This window comes from Cornus florida, unplaced genomic scaffold (genome assembly GCF_030987335.1).
Source record: "Cornus florida cultivar Cherokee Brave unplaced genomic scaffold, ASM3098733v1 CherokeeBrave_3.0.0_Hap2_Chr02, whole genome shotgun sequence".
Lineage (NCBI taxonomy): Eukaryota > Viridiplantae > Streptophyta > Magnoliopsida > Cornales > Cornaceae > Cornus > Cornus florida.
In genome coordinates this window covers 19,402,501-19,422,880 of record NW_026775572.1, presented here as the reverse complement: position 1 = coordinate 19,422,880, position 20,380 = coordinate 19,402,501, and the positions used below count along the sequence as shown (strand labels likewise).

The 20,380-nt window shown below is 36.3% G+C and overlaps 3 protein-coding genes and 2 pseudogenes across 5 annotated transcripts; 2 read left to right on the top strand and 3 right to left on the bottom strand.

The window, feature by feature from the left end:
• Positions 1–286: 286 nt before the first annotated feature.
• On the top strand, positions 287–1,757 carry LOC132294075 (calmodulin-like protein 30). The gene has a single exon (XM_059791803.1). The coding sequence runs from the start codon at positions 573–575 to the stop codon at positions 1,113–1,115; it is 543 nt and encodes a 180-aa protein (XP_059647786.1). The 5' UTR covers positions 287–572; the 3' UTR covers positions 1,116–1,757.
• Positions 1,758–3,357: 1,600 nt separating this feature from the next.
• On the top strand, positions 3,358–7,875 carry LOC132295775 (photosystem II CP47 reaction center protein-like; annotated as a pseudogene).
• Positions 7,876–8,517: 642 nt separating this feature from the next.
• On the bottom strand, positions 8,518–15,406 carry LOC132294073 (pentatricopeptide repeat-containing protein At2g15690, mitochondrial). 3 transcript variants are annotated; one of them, XR_009477960.1, is made up of 4 exons: positions 13,421–15,406; positions 11,491–12,042; positions 10,836–10,925; positions 8,518–8,876 (listed from the first exon to the last, which is right to left on the bottom strand). XR_009477960.1 is itself a non-coding variant. In XM_059791801.1 (1 exon), the coding sequence occupies exon 1, from the start codon at positions 15,311–15,313 to the stop codon at positions 13,451–13,453; it is 1,863 nt and encodes a 620-aa protein (XP_059647784.1). In that variant the 5' UTR covers positions 15,314–15,406; the 3' UTR covers positions 12,832–13,450. The 3 variants fall into 3 exon arrangements, 1 of the variants encoding a protein (XP_059647784.1); XR_009477961.1 differs by lacking the exon at positions 11,491–12,042 and having other exon boundaries at positions 8,522–8,876; XM_059791801.1 differs by lacking the exons at positions 8,518–8,876; positions 10,836–10,925; positions 11,491–12,042 and having other exon boundaries at positions 12,832–15,406.
• A 4,030-nt stretch (positions 15,407–19,436) lies between these two features.
• Positions 19,437–20,376, bottom strand: LOC132295774 (small ribosomal subunit protein uS2c-like). The gene has a single exon (XM_059794060.1). The coding sequence runs from the start codon at positions 20,106–20,108 to the stop codon at positions 19,437–19,439; it is 672 nt and encodes a 223-aa protein (XP_059650043.1). The 5' UTR covers positions 20,109–20,376.
• Positions 20,329–20,380, bottom strand: part of LOC132295773 (DNA-directed RNA polymerase subunit beta''-like) — a 2,191-nt pseudogene continuing 2,139 nt past the window's right edge.

Genomic DNA, 20,380 nt, shown 5'->3' with positions numbered 1-20,380 from the left:
CCAACTTGGATTTTTGTTTTGGTGATAACTTTGATGAGCTTATCTGCTTAATAGTCCATCAACATTATTGTAATTTTTAAGTTACCTTCATCCTCAAGTTCCAAATTTTGTCAAACTCACATGAAAATTAATGTTAGATACATTTGTTGACGGCGAACTGTAAGTAGGGTAACTTCCTGAAAAGGTATGCTGGAGGACAGAATCAAGGAATTTGTTTGCAACTTTCGTAAAGAATCAAGGAATTCATACTTTTCATATGTTTCTTTTCATTTTGCCAACACTCTCTTCTTTTTATTATTCTTCTTTCTTCTTCTTATCCTATCTCTATTGAATGGGAATCTTTTGTTTTATCACGCACGTCGTTAAGGAATAAAATTGATTGCTTACAAAAAGAAAAGAGAGAGTACTTTGCTTTACCCTGCTGACTTTAGCATCAAAATATATATTTTATGTTTCTCAACCAGGATATGAAGATGTCTGTGTCTTCCATTCCAACAATAAAGAGGGGTGTACTTTGAGATCTCATTTCACTTGGAGCTTTTACTCTCATTGTTCAGAACTCTTAGCAGAAAATGTCGAGTTTTCTTGATTTCCAGTACAACCTTTCGAAAAGGAAATTCTTGCGGAAGCCAACCCGAATGTTTTCCAGACAAGAATCCGGCTTGTTGCCTGTCTACCAGCTGGATAATGAGGAGATTAAGCGGGTGTTTGATAAATTTGATTCGAACAAAGATGGGAAGATTTCTAAAGAGGAGTACACGGTCATACTGAAAGCACTTGAAAAGGAAAGCACGAGCAGAGAGGTTGACAAGATATTCGAGGTTGCCGATCTGGACAGGGATGGGTTTATTGATTTCAAAGAGTTTCTGGTAGTGCAGAATAAGGGAGGTGGGGTGAAGAAAATGGACGTGCAGAGTGCCTTTCGGACATTTGATTCAGATGGCGACGGGAAAATAAGCGCCGAGGAAGTGCATGAGTTGTTGAGGCGGCTTGGGGAGAAGTGCACCCTATCCGACTGTCGGAAAATGGTGAGTGCGGTGGATGCCAATGGCGATGGTGTGATTGACATGGATGAGTTCATGACAATGATGACTCGCAACATGAAGCTTTGCTAACGTTCAACCACAGTTGCTTCTCTTCCAAAACCACCTTGTATGATATATATATTGATTGCCTAGGGAAAAAATGCAGCGATGCTGTGACTTTGTACCATAAGTAGAAAAATCTAATGAATATCATCTCTGTAATTATGTAGCAAAGGGACAAAATCCCCCGCTCTTCGGGGATGCCCTTAGCATTGAGGAACATGTACTAGGGTGTATGTGCGACTTGTTCATATCATGGGCTGGTTTAGATCGATCCTAACCGGATGATTATAGAATATTAAACCCGGCAAGAAAATCAAATCTTAAATCGCGGATTTGTGTGAAATCCGTGCTATTTTCATTCAACCGCTACAAGATCAACGATTCCATAAGCTTCGGCTTCTTTTGCTGACATAAAAACATCCCTCTCCATGTCTTCAGAAACAACCCATAAGGGTTTGCCCGTTCTTTGTACATAAACCCTTGTGAGGGTTTCGCGCAGTTTCAGCAGTTCTTCTGCTTCCAGGATAAATTCTCCCGTTTGTGCCTCATAATAAGCACTCGCAGGTTGATGGATCATTACCCTAATGATATAATATAATAAAAGGTTCCTCTATCTCGCAGAGAAAAGAAAGAAAGATAAAGAATAACAAGAAAAAAAAAAAGATAGAATTGAACAATCGTACGGGCATCTTTTGCGCATTGCATACGGCTTTACAATATAGAATTGACCCTTACCCTCCATCGAAAAAAGATAAAAAAAATCGGATCTATCAGATCTAGATCGGTAAATGATCAAATTACCACCCTTTTTTTCGGAGAAGTTAAAAAATACTATGATGGTTCCGTTGCTTTATATATTTATAATTATTATTTTGTCTTTGATTTGTCTGTGATTCAGCAATCCCAAAGTTTCTTTTTGATCTGATCAAATAAAATAAGGAAAAAAGACTCTTCTTTTTTTTTTTTTTTTTTTTCGCACTCTTTCATAACATAAGTATTGTTAAGAGCCTTCCAGTGTGAAAACAAAAAAGTTTGTGACGCTGAACTGGACTCCCGATAGATAAGATAAAATCAGAAATACTCTTTATCTCATACTACTCTCTCGATACATAATCTAATGTTTTGAAAAAATAATAGAAATTTTTTCTCATATCGAATTCGAAGTGCCATGCTATTATTACTTAATATTCATATTTCATATGGCGAAGGCATAGTCTTCTTTTTTCTCTCAAATAAAAACAAAACTCATTGGCGCCAAGCGTGAGGGAATGCTAGACGTTTGGTAATTTCTCCCCCGACCAAGATAAAAGATCCCATTGAAGCAACCATTCCCATGCATATTGTATGTACATCTGGTTGCACAAATTGCATAGTATCAAAAATAGCTATTCCAGGTATTACCCATCCGCCAGGAGAGTTTATAAACAAATACAGATCTTTGGTATCATCCTCGATACTGAGATATACCATAAGACCAATAAGTTGATTCGAGATCTCGCTATCAACCTCTCGATAAAGTCAGTTGAGTAGGGCAAAATTCTATCCCTTAGGAACCGTACATGCACCTTTTGACGCATACGGTTCAAAAAAATTGCTAAAAAAACAAATTAATGTGTAGATTCCGGTCCTTTTTCTTTTTTCATAGTGGGTTCTTTTTCACTTCTTCCGAAAGGGCTTCTTTTTCTTTTATTTTTCGATAAAGATGGGTTTTTGTTCCTTTCCTTATAATATAAAAAAGAATTCACTAAACTTATCGAATTAACTTCTCATTGATGTATTATTTCATCGAAATCCAATCCAAATCGCGATGTCATTTTCTTGTTCCCGAATGGGCCTCTTCAATCTTTTTAGGTTTATGATCTACTACGGGTCAAGATCCGCCCGACTTCTATTTGTACATATAGGACAAATGTTCCCACTACCACTTCTTTTTGCCATGACTCCCCTTTTTTTTCAATTCATTTCATGCTTTCCGCCAAACATTTTATGTGTTTCTCTATATTTCATTTCTCGACTGATTAAGAGTTTGAGATCACTTCTCTTTATAAATAGGAATCCTTTATGATCCAAGTAGTAATCATAAATATATTACCAACTGGGTTTTTTCTAAACGGAGCCTGGATATTTCATTTTATTGGTCCAACCATAAATTATTCTAATTGATAATAGTAATCTGAATCCCTCAAAAATACGCTTCACGCTCCAACTTTTTGATGATTCAATTAATCTTTCTTGGGCGAAACAGAGGATATCTCAATCGGGGGAGAGAATGGGGAAATTCCATATGGCCCAATATATCTGGCAAGTCGCGTTATACGTCAACCCAAGATGCGTCTTCCTCTCCAGGACTTCGAAAAGGTACTTTTGGAACACCAATAGGCATTAAATGAAAGAAAAAAGAACTAAGTACTATATTTCACTTTGATGTGGAAACGTAACAATTTGTTTATTGTCTTTATAATATGGGTCTTTATCATATTTTAGCCATAAATTAGAAAAATTCATAAAGGAAGACAAAATGAATAAAGGAAAATTATTACAAATAGGTCTTTCCAATGATGAACAGGTATGGACATATTCGTTCATAGGAAATGATATTAACACCCCATTGCGTATTGCTACTTATCGAGTATAGAATAAATCTGCTTCTCTTTGTTTCTACGAACAGAATTGTTCCATTATTACCAACAGAATCGAACAAATATTAACCCTTGCTCCAAGATAATACAGTGAACAAGGGAGGTCTGTCATAGTATAATCTTTTCTAACGCAATAAAGTTACGTAGTGTTTATTTTTTATCTTTGATAAAGGGGTATTTCCATAGGTTTACCTTGGTATCGTGTTCATACCGTTGTATTGAATGATCCCGGCCGGTTGCTTTCTGTTCATATAATGCATATAGCTCTGGTTGCTGGTTGGGCCGGTTCGATGGCTCTGTATGAATTAGCAATTTTTGATCCCTTTGACCCTATTCTTGATCCAATGTGGAGACAGGGTATGTTCGTTATACCCTTCATGACTCGTTTAGGAATAACTAATTCATGGGGCGGTTGGAATATTACAGGAGGGACTATAACCAATCCGGGTATTTGGAGTTATGAAGGTGTGGCCGGGGCACATATTGTGTTTTCTGGTTTGTGCTTCTTGGCAGCTATCTGGCATTGGGTGTATTGGGATCTAGAAATATTTTGCGATGAGCGTACAGGAAAACCCTCTTTGGATTTGCCCAAGATCTTTGGAATTCATTTATTTCTTTCAGGGGTGGCTTGCTTTGGTTTTGGTGCATTTCATGTGACAGGCTTGTACGGTCCTGGAATATGGGTATCCGATCCTTATGGACTAACGGGAAAAGTACAACCTGTAAATCCAGCGTGGGGCGTGGAAGGTTTTGATCCTTTTGTTCCGGGAAGAATCGCTTCTCATCATATTGCAGCGGGGACATTGGGCCCGCCTCAACGTCTATACAAAGGATTGCGTATGGGCAATATTGAAAACGTCCTTTCCAGTAGTATCGCTGCTGTCTTTTTTTGCAGCTTTTATTGTTACCGGAACTATGTGGTATGGTTCAGCAACTACCCCCATCGAATTATTTAGGCCCACTTATTATCAATGGGATCAGGGGTACTTCCAGCAAGAGATATATCGAAGAGTTAGTGCCGGGCTAGCCGAAAATCAAAGTTTATCAGAAGCTTGGTCTAAAATTCCCGAAAAATTGGCTTTTTATGATTACATCGCCAATAATCCAGCAAAGGGGAGATTATTCCGGGCAGGCTCAATGGATAACGGGGATAGAATAGCAGTTGAATGGTTAGGACACCCCGCCTTTAGAGATAAAGAAGAATGCGAACTTTTTGTACGCTGTATGCCTACCTTTTGGTAAACGGAGACGGAATTGTTAGAGCCGATGTTCCTTTTAGAAGGGCAGAATCGAAGTATAGTGTCGAATAAGTAGGTGTAACTGTTGAGTTATACGGTGGCGAACTCAATGGAGTCAGTTATAGTGATCTTGCTACTGTGAAAAAATATGCTAGACGCGCTCAATTAGGTGAAAATTTTGAATTAGATCGTGCTACTTTGAAATTCGATGGTGTTTTTCGTAGCAGTCCAAGGAATTGGTTTACTTTTGGGCATGCTTCATTTGTTCTGCTCTTCTTCTTCGGCCACATTTGGCATGGTGCTCGAACCTTGTTCAGGGATGTTTTTGCTGGTATTGATCCAGATTTGGATGCTCAAGTGGAATTTGGAGCATTCCAAAAACTTGGAGATCCAACTACACGAAGACAAGTAGTCTAATACAACATTTCTCTGGTAGTTTTCGCCTCTATTTTCTTTTTGTGATTTGGCATAGGGTCCCAGAGAAAGCTTGATTTGAATCACCGCCTTTCTTTATCCGGTAGATGATCCATAATAAAATAAAAAGAAACATATATGGAAGTTATAATTGTAAACCATGATCAAATCTATGGAAGTATTGGTTTATACATTCCTCTTAGTCTCGACTCTAAGGATAATTTTTTTCGCTATCTTTTTTCGAGAATCGCCGAAAGTTCCAACTAAAAAGATGAAATGATTTTTCATTATCTTAATTGAAGTAATGAGCCTTCCCAATATTAGAAGGCTCATTACTTCGACTAATCCCCATGTTCCTCGAATGGATCTCTTAGTTGTTGAGAAGGCTGCCCAAAAGCGGTATATAAGGCGTACCCAGTAAAACTTACAAGTAAACCAGATATAAAGATGGCGACTAGGGTTGCTGTTTCCATTATTATATAATTTCAAGACCAAAATAGATCTATGATAAGATCGTTTATTTACAACAGAATAGTATACAAAGTCAACAGATTTCAATGAATACAATAGGATTTATGGCTACACAAATTGTTGAGGGTAGTTCTAGATCTGGTCCAAGACAAACTACTGTGGGGAGTTTATTGAAACCATTGAATTTGGAATATGGTAAAGTAGCTCCTGGATGGGGAATGACTCCTTTGATGGGTGTTGCAATGGCTCTATTTGCGGTATTTCTATCTATTATTTTGAAGATTTATAATTCTTCCGTTTTATTGGATGGAATTTCAATGAATTAGATCCACAAGAACTCCGAAGCCCTGGCTTTTCAATACAAAAGAAATCATTTAGAGCTCGGATTTCTAATCCATTTTATTTTGGTAGTTCAACCGCGGAATTTCTTTGTTTCTGTATTTCCGGAATATGAGTATGTGACTTGCTATAATTGATCCTATTGATAGTACAGAGAATGGGTCTGTCATCTTGATAGAGATGGTTCTGCTTCGTCAGATATTTATTATAGTATCTGGAACACGGAATATATGAAATAGATTAAGAAATATTTGAACTATGATTCATACTTAATATTCAGACCTCGTGACCGGACTTAAAAAAAATTTCAAAGAATTATAATTTATAAATCGAAAGATTTTTATTCTTTTAAACTACTGTTTATGCTTATTTTGACCAAAAGACAAATGTTTCTTTGGATTTTTAGTCATTATATCTATTCATGTAATAAGTGATGATCCAATGGTTCTTACTCAGGGAATCCTTGGGATTAGTTTAGGGTTTTTATTGAATCATCGTGGTTCTAGTATGAATCTGAAGTTTTAATCGATTCATAGGGTCTTAACAAGAGAATTCCTATCAATAATAAAGAAAACAAGAGTAAAGCCACATTACACACAAAAACAAAAAAAATAGGAAAAGAGAAGATTCAAGAGGCCCATAAGGATCAAGATAACGACGATTGAGCCAACTTGATATTTTGGCATCATCACCACAAAGAAGAGCTTTCTTATTTTTTTATTCTTTCGAATCTTCAGAAAAGATGAAATCAGATATTAAGAAATTTCAAACTTCCTATTACATATGCGGTGCAACTATTATTTTGGTGTTTCTGCTTGAGCTGTACGAGGCAAAATTATCATATACGGTTCTCGGAGGGGGAATCCCACCTATCTCAATAAAGTCTATGATTGGTTCGAAGAGCGCCTCGAGATTCAGGCGATTGCAGATGATATAACTAGTAAATTCGTTCCTCCCCATGTCAACATATTTTATTGTTTAGGAGGAATTACGCTTACTTGTTTTTTAGTATAAGTAGCTACGGGGTTTGCTATGACTTTTTATTATCGTCCGACCGTTACTAAAGCTTTTGCCTCGGTTCAATACATAATGACTGAAGCTAATTTTGGTTGGTTAATCCAATCAGTTCATCGATGGTCGGCAAGTATGATGGTCCTAATGATGATCCTGCATGTATTTCGTGTGTATCTCACCGGTGGATTTAAAAAACCTCGCAAATGGACTTGGGTTATGGGCGTGGTTCTGGCCGTATTGACTGCATCTTTTGGCGTAACTGGTTATTCCTTACCTTGGGAACAAATTGGTTATTGGGCAGTAAAAATTGTAACGGGTGTGCCTGAAGCGATTCCTGTAATAGGATCGCCTTTGGTAGAATTATTGCGGGGAAGTGCTAGTGTGGGACAATCCACCTTGACTCGTTTTTATAGTTTACACACTTATGTTAATGCACTTCCTAATGATACGTAAACAGGGTATTTCCGTTCCTTTATAGAGAATATATATCATAAATATTTGTCATCAATCATTTAGGGGAGAAACAATAGTATTTCATTGCCACAAGTATGTATTATTGAAAAGAATAAGACATATATTTGGATATTTCCCTTCAACTCCGCAATATTGTATTAGTTATTTGACATGAATAGTTGAAGGGAATCCCCCGACGAGAAAATGGATTATGGGAGTGTGTGACTTGAACTATTAATTTCGTCTGTGCAGATATATGCCTTTATCTATCTGCCACATTAGAATTCATAACCAAATGTGTCTTTGTTCCAACCGCCGTGTAAGCCCCGTACAGAGGATAGGCTGGTTCGCTTGAAGAGAATCTTTTTCTATGATCAGGTCCAACTCATGTCGTACATGAGTAGGCTCCGTAAGATCCAGTGGGATTGGTATCCATATCTAGGAATAAGTACCGCAGGAATTAGTTCTTTACTAGCCAGGGGCTTGGAACGAAGGGTAAAGTCCAGAAGACCCGCCTTGTCGGATCGTTTGAACCCGGGGAGATCTCTATCAAATAAAGGATTTCAGAGCTAGCTTAAATAATATAAAAAAGGAAAATAATATCGGATCGTGTGATGATCTGATAAAAGAAATTAAACAGATATGCCATCAAAATTGAAAATAACAACTTTCTCCACTTCTAACTGAGATGACGGTGGAGTTGAAAACTCGGAATTTCAAAACTAGATTTTGTTTTCTATTCATCCCCATTCCAGCAATTAATCAGAGTGCACCATGAAATTAACACTTGGTGAATGATTAAATTGGGATACAGACTGTGTCACGGTAAGCAAATTACAATTGCCAAGAACTACCATTGTTAGTCCAAAAGGTTAATTATCCATTAATTTAATTGCCAATTGCAAGGCAAAGGGCAACAAAAAGTAAAATGATATATACAACAACTGCAAAAACAGAAAATTTTAAAAGTTCTAAATCGTCAAGTAAAAGCATCAATTTAAGTCAGGGAGAACCATGTAAGAATTGTTGCATTAATCACACACAAAAATGATTCAAGGCATTATGAGTTCAAAATCAACCACCGCCAAAAAAGCACCCACAAATTTGTTGCCAATCATTCATCATCTGAATAATCGAACTTTACTGAATGGGATTGCAGATCAATCTGCCCTCCTCTGTAGCTACCACACTGCTTCTTGGTCTTTTCATGACGGAGGTCCCTGGAAAGGAAAGGAAAGGAAACAAAGAGAACTCGAGTTCAATTAAAATGCAAAACCAATTGTGATTATGATGGATGCAGTACATGAACGAATATCACATTGAGACCAGATCACTGTGGCAGTTGGATAATAAAATAAACTATGTGGTAGGATGGTAAAGAGCTTACTTGGAACACTCAGTTGGAGCATGATGAACTATATTACACGGACTCTTCTGATAGCCTAATCAGTGGAGATGCTTGTCCAAAAACGTCAAATTCATATTTTCAAAGAGTTATATCATTTGATGCGTCAGGACCCTTACCCATAGTGTAATGTTGAAACAAGTATTTTAGGGTGAAGAAAAAGGTCCAAATAACATAAACATAAGGTGTTCAAATGAAAGATCCATGATCTTTTTAACCAACTTATGAGCATCATCGCACATATGTTCTATCATTGCAAACTTGTAAAGATTTAAATTGACCATGTTAAAGGACAGAGCACAGGACGTTCCTATTTACATAGGCTCCATGGCTCTTGCAGTTTTTATGCTGCTTTACAAGAATCCCTTTCCTTAACAAAGTGCGTCACATTTCATTCATGTTATGTATATAAAAATCACAAAGGTGCTACTTCCAATTATCATGTCTGAACATACTATATTATTTTTTAGAACCTTTACTTGGAAAGGTCAAGGTAGGTTTTCTACTTTTCCTTGAGGGTTGGCAGAGTATTTAGGTGTAGTAGATAGATGATCCTTTATAAGTAGCTTCTGAGTCATATGTAAAATAAAAAAGAATAATAATCCATGGGCCTACAAGTAATATTCTTTATAATCAATGATCGTAAAATTTGAATTGTAATCTAGGAGGGAAACATGCAACCTCGGATATGTAGAAAAACACGCCCACATGGTTATATTGATAAGCCACACATCTATGTAGAACATAGGGACTTGAACCAACACACTCTGAGAGTTGCAGGAGAGACCTCCCAAGCTAATAGCTTGTGGTAATATGTATTCTCGCAAATTAGATAGATATGTCACTTACTTTGTTATTTAGACACACATTTACACTGCACTTTATTTATTCTCACATTTGTGATGTTAACTGACAAAATTGATTCAATCAGATTGAATAGCCAGTGGAGCTGCGATAAACCGACCACCATCGGAACCTAGAATTTCTGGTTCAATTATAAAAAAATTTAGATGTGCAGTTAAAATTCCAACATAACGTCATTGTAATGCGTGTCCAGAACCTGATCTTCATGAGCTTGATTTCGGAGTATCAACCTAATATTATTTTTTAAAATTTTTTGCCAAAAAACCTAACAAGAGATGAACAATGATGATACTAAGGCCTTTTTTTTTTCTTGATTGAATCACGCACAAATTAGAATCATCCCCTAGATGTCAGCAGCAAGAATCTTAAAATATCCTAGCAGAAGTGAAAGCATTATTAAGAGGCCAAGAATGGCAAGGGGGCCCAAGAGTCATTAGTCTGTTAAACTAGGCAATTGAGGTTTGTAAAGTATTGGTTTACCCACTGGCTTGTCTTTAGCCTACTTCAGAGGGATGCATTTTGGCAGCTAGTGCTGCCGTGGGGTGAACTTATGGGAAATGATTTTCACTTTACGTCCCTTTCAGTTTTCCAGGTTAGGGCTAGGATGGTATTTTGTGTTGGTTATAAAAACTCAATCAATATCATTTTTTTTTCTTTACTTGGGAGGAGACTTCACTTCCTTCTGCACCTATTCTTTCTTACTAGTCTTTCCTTGTTAAAAAATAATAAAAGCTTATGTCATATAACTAGTAGCAAACATACTTTCCTCTAACCTGCCCAAGAACTTCCCGTGCTTTTTACCATAGCCAAGTATTTTGACATAAGGTACTAAAAACACGAGGCAAATAGAACAGCAGATAAATATTTTAAAAAATAAAATGAAGCAAAAATAAGAAGAAAATCATCGCACCTTGGCCCAGTAAGAATTATTTTGAAGCCTGTCATCAGGAAATTCAACCTCATCGACTTTCACTCTTTGAAATGCATTCACTGTCTTTGGCTGTAAAATCAGCATCGATCAAATATAAATTTACAATGGAACATCAATTGTTTGGAAAAAAAAGAAAAAGAAGAGAAAAGAAAAGAAAACTATGATGTGGATTGAAATAATAAACAAAAGAACAACAAAGAAAAGGACAGTGCGTGCACACACTCACAAAAATAAATAAATAAATTAACAATAAAATGCAAGATAAGAAAACCAAAGAACAACTAATAAATCATTGAAATAAAGGGCTCACATTTAAAAAAAAAAAAAAAGAAAAAAAAAAGAAAAAGAAGTTCTTTTAGGACATCTACTGTCATCAATACCTTCCCCTCACCACCACCACCACCCCACACAAAAATCCCAGGGGAAAAATGATATAAATATACAAGTAAGAGGAGATCACATGGCTGTCTAACATCACTAAATATAGAACTGTTGGCATATTTAACCAGACAACACCATCCATGGATAGCCCCACTCCAATTTATTTTCAAGGTAAATGTATTACGTGTCACATTATTTCAAAGGACAATTTCATGCAAATCAAGAAACAAGTAAAAGATTTACAACATTGTACCTCAGCTGATCCAATAAGTTCTTTCCTCATGGTTTTCTGCAAGGCAAATTTCTCTTCCCCATTCTCCTCAAGCTTCCCATTTGCATGCTTATCAAAGCTGCTTTGTACAAGCCTTCTTCAAGTCAGCATGACCAACTTGGTCATTTTACCCTTTACTTTCTTCGTAAGCATGCCCATCACCTCCTGGGATTGCATTCACCTTTATCATTTGCTCATTACTCTTCGTTTCTTCCAATCTTTAAGTTTTTCTGCGCTTGGAGTCTTCAGTTGCTACATCCGCAACAGGCTGAAGCTCATTTTAGTCAGAAGCTAATCTTTTTCTTTTCTTGGAATGTTTTTTTTTCTTTGTTGGCTGCATCCTCTCTTTCTAGAATCATTAATTATTGGATTTCTTTGTCAACCACTTCCACTAGCTCTTGAGGTAACCCTTCAGAGACTGAACCATCTTTCTTTCTCTTCCTAACTTTAATTTTTTACTTTTCCCCCCTAAATTCCCCAATGCAGAATCATCAACAAGCTTCTTTGCCATCGCTCCTTGCTTATCCTCCAAGCCTGGTTCCTCAACATTTTCAGCATGACAAATAACATTTAGCTTCTTTTTATTTTTCTTCTTATCTCTAGATTTAACTTTTGACTCAGAATCAATTATAGTGTCACCTTTTGAAGATACAAAATCCATCACCCCTGGCAATGAATCTAATTTTTCATGCTCTACATTACCATCAAGTAATCCAGAAACTAAAATACTATCATAAAATCTATGAGCGTGTGTGATGATCTGATAGTACAAATTAAACAGTTTAGCCATCAAGATCAAAAATAACAACTTTAAAGCGAGCTGTTGTCAATCTACAGAGGTTAACAGTACCAATAAATCTTTGTCAATAACAATCTTAACAAGTCATAAAGTTAACTATAAGTAGGCGAAAGCCAAGCCATTTGACCCATCTGCCGTACCCGTGATAGAGAAGAAATGATACGAATCAAACAGAAAAAGAGAATTACTGTGCGCTTCAAGCCAGGGGAAATAATATCCTACTACTATATTTTGCAAAATAGACTGTTTTTAAGATATCTTTTCAGGTAATCAGCTTTGTTCCAATATTAACAGTTCCATAGGCTTCACATAAGAACCAAAGGTTGTAGCCTAGTAGTACCTCCTCGCCTTCCAAAGGAGAAGGTCGAGGGTTCAAGTCTCCATAGGGCAAGTGGGGGTGTGTGTGTTTCTTGCCAAGGTAAAAAAAAAAAAAAAAAGGCTTCACATAAGATGGGGCCAAAATTAGGTTGGAACCTCCCACGTTTGGCTCTCTTCATAAAAGATGTGCCATTAGCTTAAGCCAATTTCTTTTTTTTTTTTTTTTTTTTTAATATTACATAGCACTTCAGGACACTGACATGATAAGACTTGGCCATTAGCTTCAGTGATTCATGGGAGTTAAACTCATTTCCTTATTTTTCACAAATAATTTCTAAAACCTAATATGGAACAAATCCTAAAATATTTCCTTGCTTATCACAATTAGCATAAAGATAAAAACTTGAAGATATGCCAAAATGCCATAAATAGCTGTAAGAGCAATTAAAAATCAAGTACATAATCCCTTAAAAAATACCAGAACAGAGGCTTAAGATCAAATCATAGTCTTTGCAAAATAAAGCAAAAATATCAAATCATAAAAATAAGCTTCTTCTGCACATTAGACTAATCTTGTACTACATATAGAAATAATAATATGGTGGATAGGCCTACAATTAAAAGGTAATGATTACTTCAATAGAACTTCAAGCCAAGAACACTTCACTGTAATGCGGTGGATAACAACTTATTCATTTCCTAAAATTAGCAGCACTGCATTTTCTGCCCACAGGACAGATTAAGTTGGCACTTTATAAACTTAACTACAGATGGGAAGATAATCTCATTGCATACCAAGAACAGAAGTTCAAACCAATGGTAATATCACCAATAATCACCACATGAGCATTTGCCATCCTTGAAATGATGAAACCGTTTGTTGTCCCTGACAATCAACTCCCTCCCAACAATCTTGGACATGATCTTAATTGCGTTATGACAATCACCGCAAACACGGAGATTCTTGATGATTCTCAGTGGTATCCTTGCTGGAGTACTAATTAGACCATATGCAATTGCCAAGCGTTCACTGTGATAAAGCAAGGCCTGCTCTTTGGCCTCTTGATCAATGTCATGAAGAACATATCTCGTGTCAGGCACATAACCTTGTTCTTTCATCGCTGCCTTCAACTTTTCATCATCCTTGTAAAGAGTAGGGTTTCGTAGCTCACCTAGCCTGTTTTTACCCTCAAGCATATTGATAGCGGACTGTTTCTTGGGTGGTGGGGTAGGGATCTTATTGGCCACGGCCTTTGAAGGGTCAAGAGCAACCAATAACTCTTCTGCATGGTCTTCAAGATCAATATCACCATGAATTCGAGCATAATTCCTCAATGCCTCCCAAATTGCTGCAGTGGGTTCAAATGGTAGATTCTCAATAAATTCCTCAGCCTCAGTGAGATGGCCAGATTTTCCAAGAACAGCTAAAAGCTCCAAATAATGCTCTATCCCAGGAGCAATTCCATATTCAGTCTTCATTGACCCAAAATGTATAAACCCTTCTTCTATAGCTTCAGCACTAGCACAGGCAGATAAAACAGCAAGAAAAGTTTGTTCATTTGGTTGCAATCCTAACTCCCTCATCTGTTCATACAACCCCAACCCATCATCGCCCAATGCATTCGCTGCATACCCATAAATCATCAGATGCCAAGAATCTATGTTCCTGTCAGGCATATGATCAAACACTCTCCGTGCATCCGTCATACTTCCACACTCTGAATACATCTCAATCACCATATTATTCATTTGAAGATCGCCCCTATATGCAGACTGTAAGAAGTAATCATGCACTTTCTTTGCATCCTCCAGTTTTTTTGAATTAGCACACAAATCAAACAAGGCATGGAAACACTGAGCATCAGCACGGACCCCTTGGTCCATCAATTCAAGAGCTTCCTTGACCTTCCCCTCTCGGCACAAACTCATGAAATCAACGTTACCCGGTGGAACACTGGGGGCTTGATTATTCACAACCTGCCCCTGATTCTGAGTCTTATTGTTAAACTGGTTAGTGCTTCCCCGATGATGATTCTGTTCTTGTGGGTTCTGATTGTTCATCTGGTTAGGGTTTACAGGTTGTGGGTGTCCCTGGTTCTGATTCACACCTTGGCGATACCAACTTTGGTTAAAGTTTTGCCGTTGCGGGTACCCCTTATTTTGATTATTCCACTGATTCAACTCTTCCCGCTGCTGATAATTGTGACTCGAATTAGGGCTGTCTTGTTTTGTGTAGCCACGATCTTGATTGTTCCACTCATTAGCGTTCCCGGGTGGTGAATAATTAAGATTCTGACGCTGAGGGTAGTTCTGGTTCCCATTACTCCATTGACTAGGGTTTCCTTGTTGGGGATGGGGATGGGGATGGTGAAAGGGATGGTTCATGTCCGGTGAACCCCACTGGTCCGGATTACTCTGATCTTGAGGAAAAGCCCTAGGAGGATTGGACGGTTCTAGGGGTCTCTGGAATTCGTTTGGGATTGCGGAAGTGCTTAGACATTTGAATGAGAGATTGAGAAGAGGAGTGGAAGGTGAGAGCTTCAGGGGGGTAAGGGCTTGGTGGTTGTGATTGAAGATGAACTGAAATGAAGAAGAAGGAGAGCAAAAAGAAGAGTTGAGAGAACGTACCCTGAATGAAGAAGCAAAACTGGAGTTTCGAGCCCTACGAATCACCATAAGAGACGCCATTTCTCTGCAAAATGAAATTTGGAAACAAAACCCTAATGATAAACCCTAATAAGAAGTGTGAGCAGACTCTCGATAGTCTGTGGCTTGCTTTGAAGAAATGGAAGTTTTCAGATCAGCTTGTCCCAAAGTACATAAATGATGGAGTAGTGGGCTTATGGGCCTAGATTACTTATTTAAGGCCTGCTTAAATAGTTGGGTTTTATGTTGACGCACATTAATTTGTCAAAGTCAGTAGCGGGCTTCAAAATTTCATGAAAATGTAAATGGGCTCTTTATATTTTTGATTTCATGAAAATTTAAGGGCTTATTTTTCTAAGAATTGTGTGTGTGTGTTTATTTTTTAATTAATTTATTTATTTATTATTATTTTTTTGAGAATTGTTTTTACAAAGGAAAATTATATGAAAATGAGACTAATCTTTGAGTATAATTGAAGATGCCTCGATAGTCCAGTGGTTTAATACCTTGGTAGATTTTGGAGTGACAAGCTTCGACTAGTTGTATCTACTAATATAACTTATAACCTTTTTGCCTTTTAAAAAAAAAAAAAAAAAAAAAAAACACATTTGAGTATAGTATATCGTAGCAAACCATATCCCTCCATGATTCCGTATATAAATAATTTTGAGAATAATTTTGCCCCTCTCTCTCTCACACACACAGTAGCTTTGAGTGAGTTGTAATTTTGTAACTAGGTAAGTAATGCAACAATAAATATCATTTGGTGATGTATGTGATACATTTATTCTTTGATGCCTCCAATAGAAGTGTTGGGATTGGATATATATATATATATATATATATATATATATATTAACCTTCATGCCAAGAGTTCAAGGATTCATAATTAATTATCAAACAAAAATCCATAATAATTATAAAAGTGAGATAATATTATAACATGCAGCAAGTATTATGTATGGAGTGGCGCCCATAGCTCTGTAGTTTTTTAAAAAAAAAATTTAGACAGCAGTTGGTCAGATTATGCATTGATGATTGATGACCACCACTACAAGAAACTATAACAAATCTAATATTGGATTCTTTTGTCTCTAGTTTAGTTTACTAATTTAATTACAAATTGTATATATACTTTTTAAAAATTCAAATAAATTCACGAACATCCACAATATTACTTCTAATAGAACTCCAACACTTCTGTTTCGTTTTGGAAGTGAGAGATTATATAATCAGGAGCAGATGCGCATTGATCTTTGATCACATATATTATTTAAGTAATTACGTGAAAATTACAAGTAGGATTCGGATTAGAAGTAGGACAATTTAATCGGACAGAGTATCATTACTCATTAGAGAGAGTCTATAAGTCAAGTGCATGGTTTAGATTGATACTTAATTAGGCCATGATTTTGCCTCTAATTAGGGAAGACTTGTAGAAAATGAGATGAAATATAAAGTATAGTGTCTTAATTAATGTAGGATTTAATTATTTTATCATATAGTCTTAATTAATTAATGTATAGGAGGATTGGTAAAGTTAAAAGCATCCAAATTAAGAAAATAAAGGTTCTCTTGATCTGACATTGCAAAATGTGCCTCTAAGATAAATAAATAAATAAATATTAGTAACATGAAATAGGGTTGTTAAATTAAATGAGAGAATAGAAACAAAATCTGGTCACAAGATGGGAGACCAGAAAGGAGACAATGTCATTAGACCAAGCTTTGCTCCACTAATGTATGGAGCTTTGACCATTCTCTTCGAAAGCAATCTTCAAAGTTCAGAGCTGTATTTTGGGAGATGGACACGTGTCAAAAACCCATTTGGCGATCTGCAAAAAAATTCTACTGAGAAGAGGATAAACCATGTGAGGGTCAGTAGTGTCATCCAAGTAACAGCATATTATTAGTCAATTCAACACTTAAAAACTATCCTTAAAATTGTTATGTCGGTACAACTTTTAAGCTCATTTCATTTGTCTATTGTATAGTTTATTGACAATAAGATATGCTATAGTCCACATAATTTTACTGGTAGGTCTTTTTCAATAAACGGAATTTGGGTTGAAGTGTAACCCTAACATCGAGAAAAATGCAAATTTGATAAATGGGACATAACAATTTTTTAAAATTTTTTTTTCTCAAATTGTAAATGGGAGGTTAGATATATCACATAGGTAACTACTGATAGCTAAAAGTAAAGATGTTTGGGGTAGGCTTTATTTAGACAGGAGATCTCCAGAGGCTCAACTTTTTTTGATAAACTTGTGGCTCTGTCCCTGACGGAGCCAGGACTTAGGTTCTGGAATTGGACCAAGTAGAAATAGAATGAGGTGACAATTAATGATTGAAGTAATTACCGAAGAGACGATAAGAGTTTTTATTGCCCTTTAATTATTGGAGTAATTACAAAAATCGATCAATTTTTATAGCACTACTTGTTGAGATAATTTGATTGATCTCATGCAAAGAAATGCCAACTTCATTTGTGTACATTGTAGTAATTAATGAAATGTTGTTTTTGTATAATCTTAGTGGCTCTTTTATGTAACAACAACAAAACTAGTCTTGAAAATGGCAATTCCATTTCAGTTTTGACCCAATTATAATTGTGGAATCAAAGATTTTTTGAGGTTGCCTTCCAAACTTTTTGTGGGAGGTCTTATGACAGCTATACAAGTCGCCTTTTCACCATTGGAACTCTCTCTCTCTCTAGACTCTCTCTCTCTCTATATTTATACACACACACATATACATGTGCATGTATTTATATATAAACAGCCTTTTGCATGTGAGCCCTCTGCAACTATCATGCACGATAGAGGAGTTCTACAAATATGTTTTAAATTGTAACAGCCAGATTTAACTTGTACAAATTAATGTCTCTTGGGCAACCAAATGGAATTTTCATGGTTAATCAATTGTACTCTCAAAATTCCCTTCACTTGAAATTAATGTGGGACTATCTAATATGGTCCTTATCTTAAAATGAAACTAAAAAGTCACATTTTGATTGTCCCAAAAAAATCTATAGTTTTGTACTTGGTACATTTTTAACCTCTTTTTGATACAATGTCCAATATAAACTATATAGTACTTTGCACATGGGGAGAGAGAACCAAAGAACTCAGGATTCCCTCAAATCTCATGCGCTAATTATTCATTATAGTTTATGTATGTGGATGAGGGTCGTCGCAACGATAAGAATTAATCCATTGTATTTAGAGGTTATGAGTTAAATTAAAAAACGGTCTCTTCGTGCAAAAGTAAGACTACATATGAGAGTCGGCTTTAGGCCTAGACAGTCCCCTAAGTTCTTTAATTTAAATGGGTCTTAAATTTAGGATATGGACCAATTTAAAAGAGTCTTAAATTTAAAAATTCCTCTAAAACCTTTTAAAATTTTGGAAATCTCGAGGTCCGGTCTACTACGTACACCTGCCACTTATTTTCTCTCTTTAGTTCCCATTGAACTCTGACTTGTCCATATGTATTGAAAGTTAAGTACTTCAAGTTGGAGAGGAATCTGTTACTTGTAAGTACCATATTCTATTACATTATAAAGACAAACTTTGTTCAAAAAGACCCAGTCACAAAACAACAAAAAATCTTACAGCAGCTTGCCAAACATAGGCTAAGAGAAAGAAGAGCACATGTATGACTGGCATAACATTCACGATTAGATTCAAAAAAGCATAGGACTCGGGCAATTTGGCGATGAAAAAACTACTTGAATAAAGGGCAGAATTAAGACAGATACAGATCAAACTAAAGATATTAAGCATAACAGACATTTTGTTCTTGGAGATAATTGCATTTTGCTTGAGTTATTGATATAAAGAAAAATAAAGTAAAAAAAGGTAGACCAAAAAATCTTTCTTTTTCTTTGAACTCACCCAATAAAAAATCCTCTATTTCTCAAAGGAGAATAGAAGAAATCATACTTTCATACAATATCTTAATTGAATTATATGTAATGATCAATAAATTCAATTTAATTCTATATCTACACGTGTTAAAATCCTAGCAACAATCTAATTTATTTTAGAAATACTTGGGCTAGAATAGACGAACAATCAATACCAATATTAGTCTTTATTAGTGTCGAATATAAATCGAAACGGGGTGTGGCCAAGTGGTAAGGCAACGGGTTTTGGTCCCGCTATTCGGAGGTTCGAATCCTTCCATCCCAGAGCATATCCATTCTATCATCGTTGGCTGGAATCGAAATATCCGCGAGATCCGGGTCACAATTTGTATCGATTAAACAAATTGTTGGAATTCCCAAAGTGATACATTCTCGAAGGGCCGTATATTCTTCGTGCTGATCAACAATGATTACAATATCGGGTACCCCCGTCATATATTTAATCCCGCCCAGATACGTTTGCAAGTGAGATAATTGTCTTTTCAACATAGCGGCATCCTTTTTCGGAAGACGGTTGAGTTTCCCCGTTTTTTGTTCCGTTCTCAAGTCCCTGAACTTATGAAGTCTCGTTTCTGTAGTGGCCCAATTTGTTAACATACCACCGAGCCATTTTTTATTAACATAATGACACCGAGCCTTTAGCGCAGCCCGTGCTACTGAATCAACTGCGTTAGTTTTGGTACCAACAATTAAGAATTGTTTTCCCTTACTTGCTGCATCAAAAACCAAATCACAAGCTTCTGATAAAAAACGAGCAGTTCTAGTAAGATTTGTAATATGAATACCTTTACGCTTGGCAGAGATATAAGGTGCCATTCTAGGATTCCATTTTCTAGTACCATGGCCAAAATGAACTCCCGACTCCATCATCTCTTCCAAATTGATGTTCCAATATCTTCTTGTCATTTTTCCTCACACTTCCTCCTTTTTTTTTTCAAAAAAAAGAGACGAGGTATCCTGAAATAAATAATTGTTCCGATGGAACCTTCTCTTCTACCGTAGATTGTCCGTCGATACACGATCCAAGCCGTTATTCTTTTCTATTCGTTATTAGCTTTATTACTATTACCAAATCAAATGACCGGACCAAATACAGATAGTTAAGGTTCAAAGAATGCGTCCGTTCTTAGTAGGAATCATTAAATCCTATAAATGATTGTTCTGATGTATCATGGAAA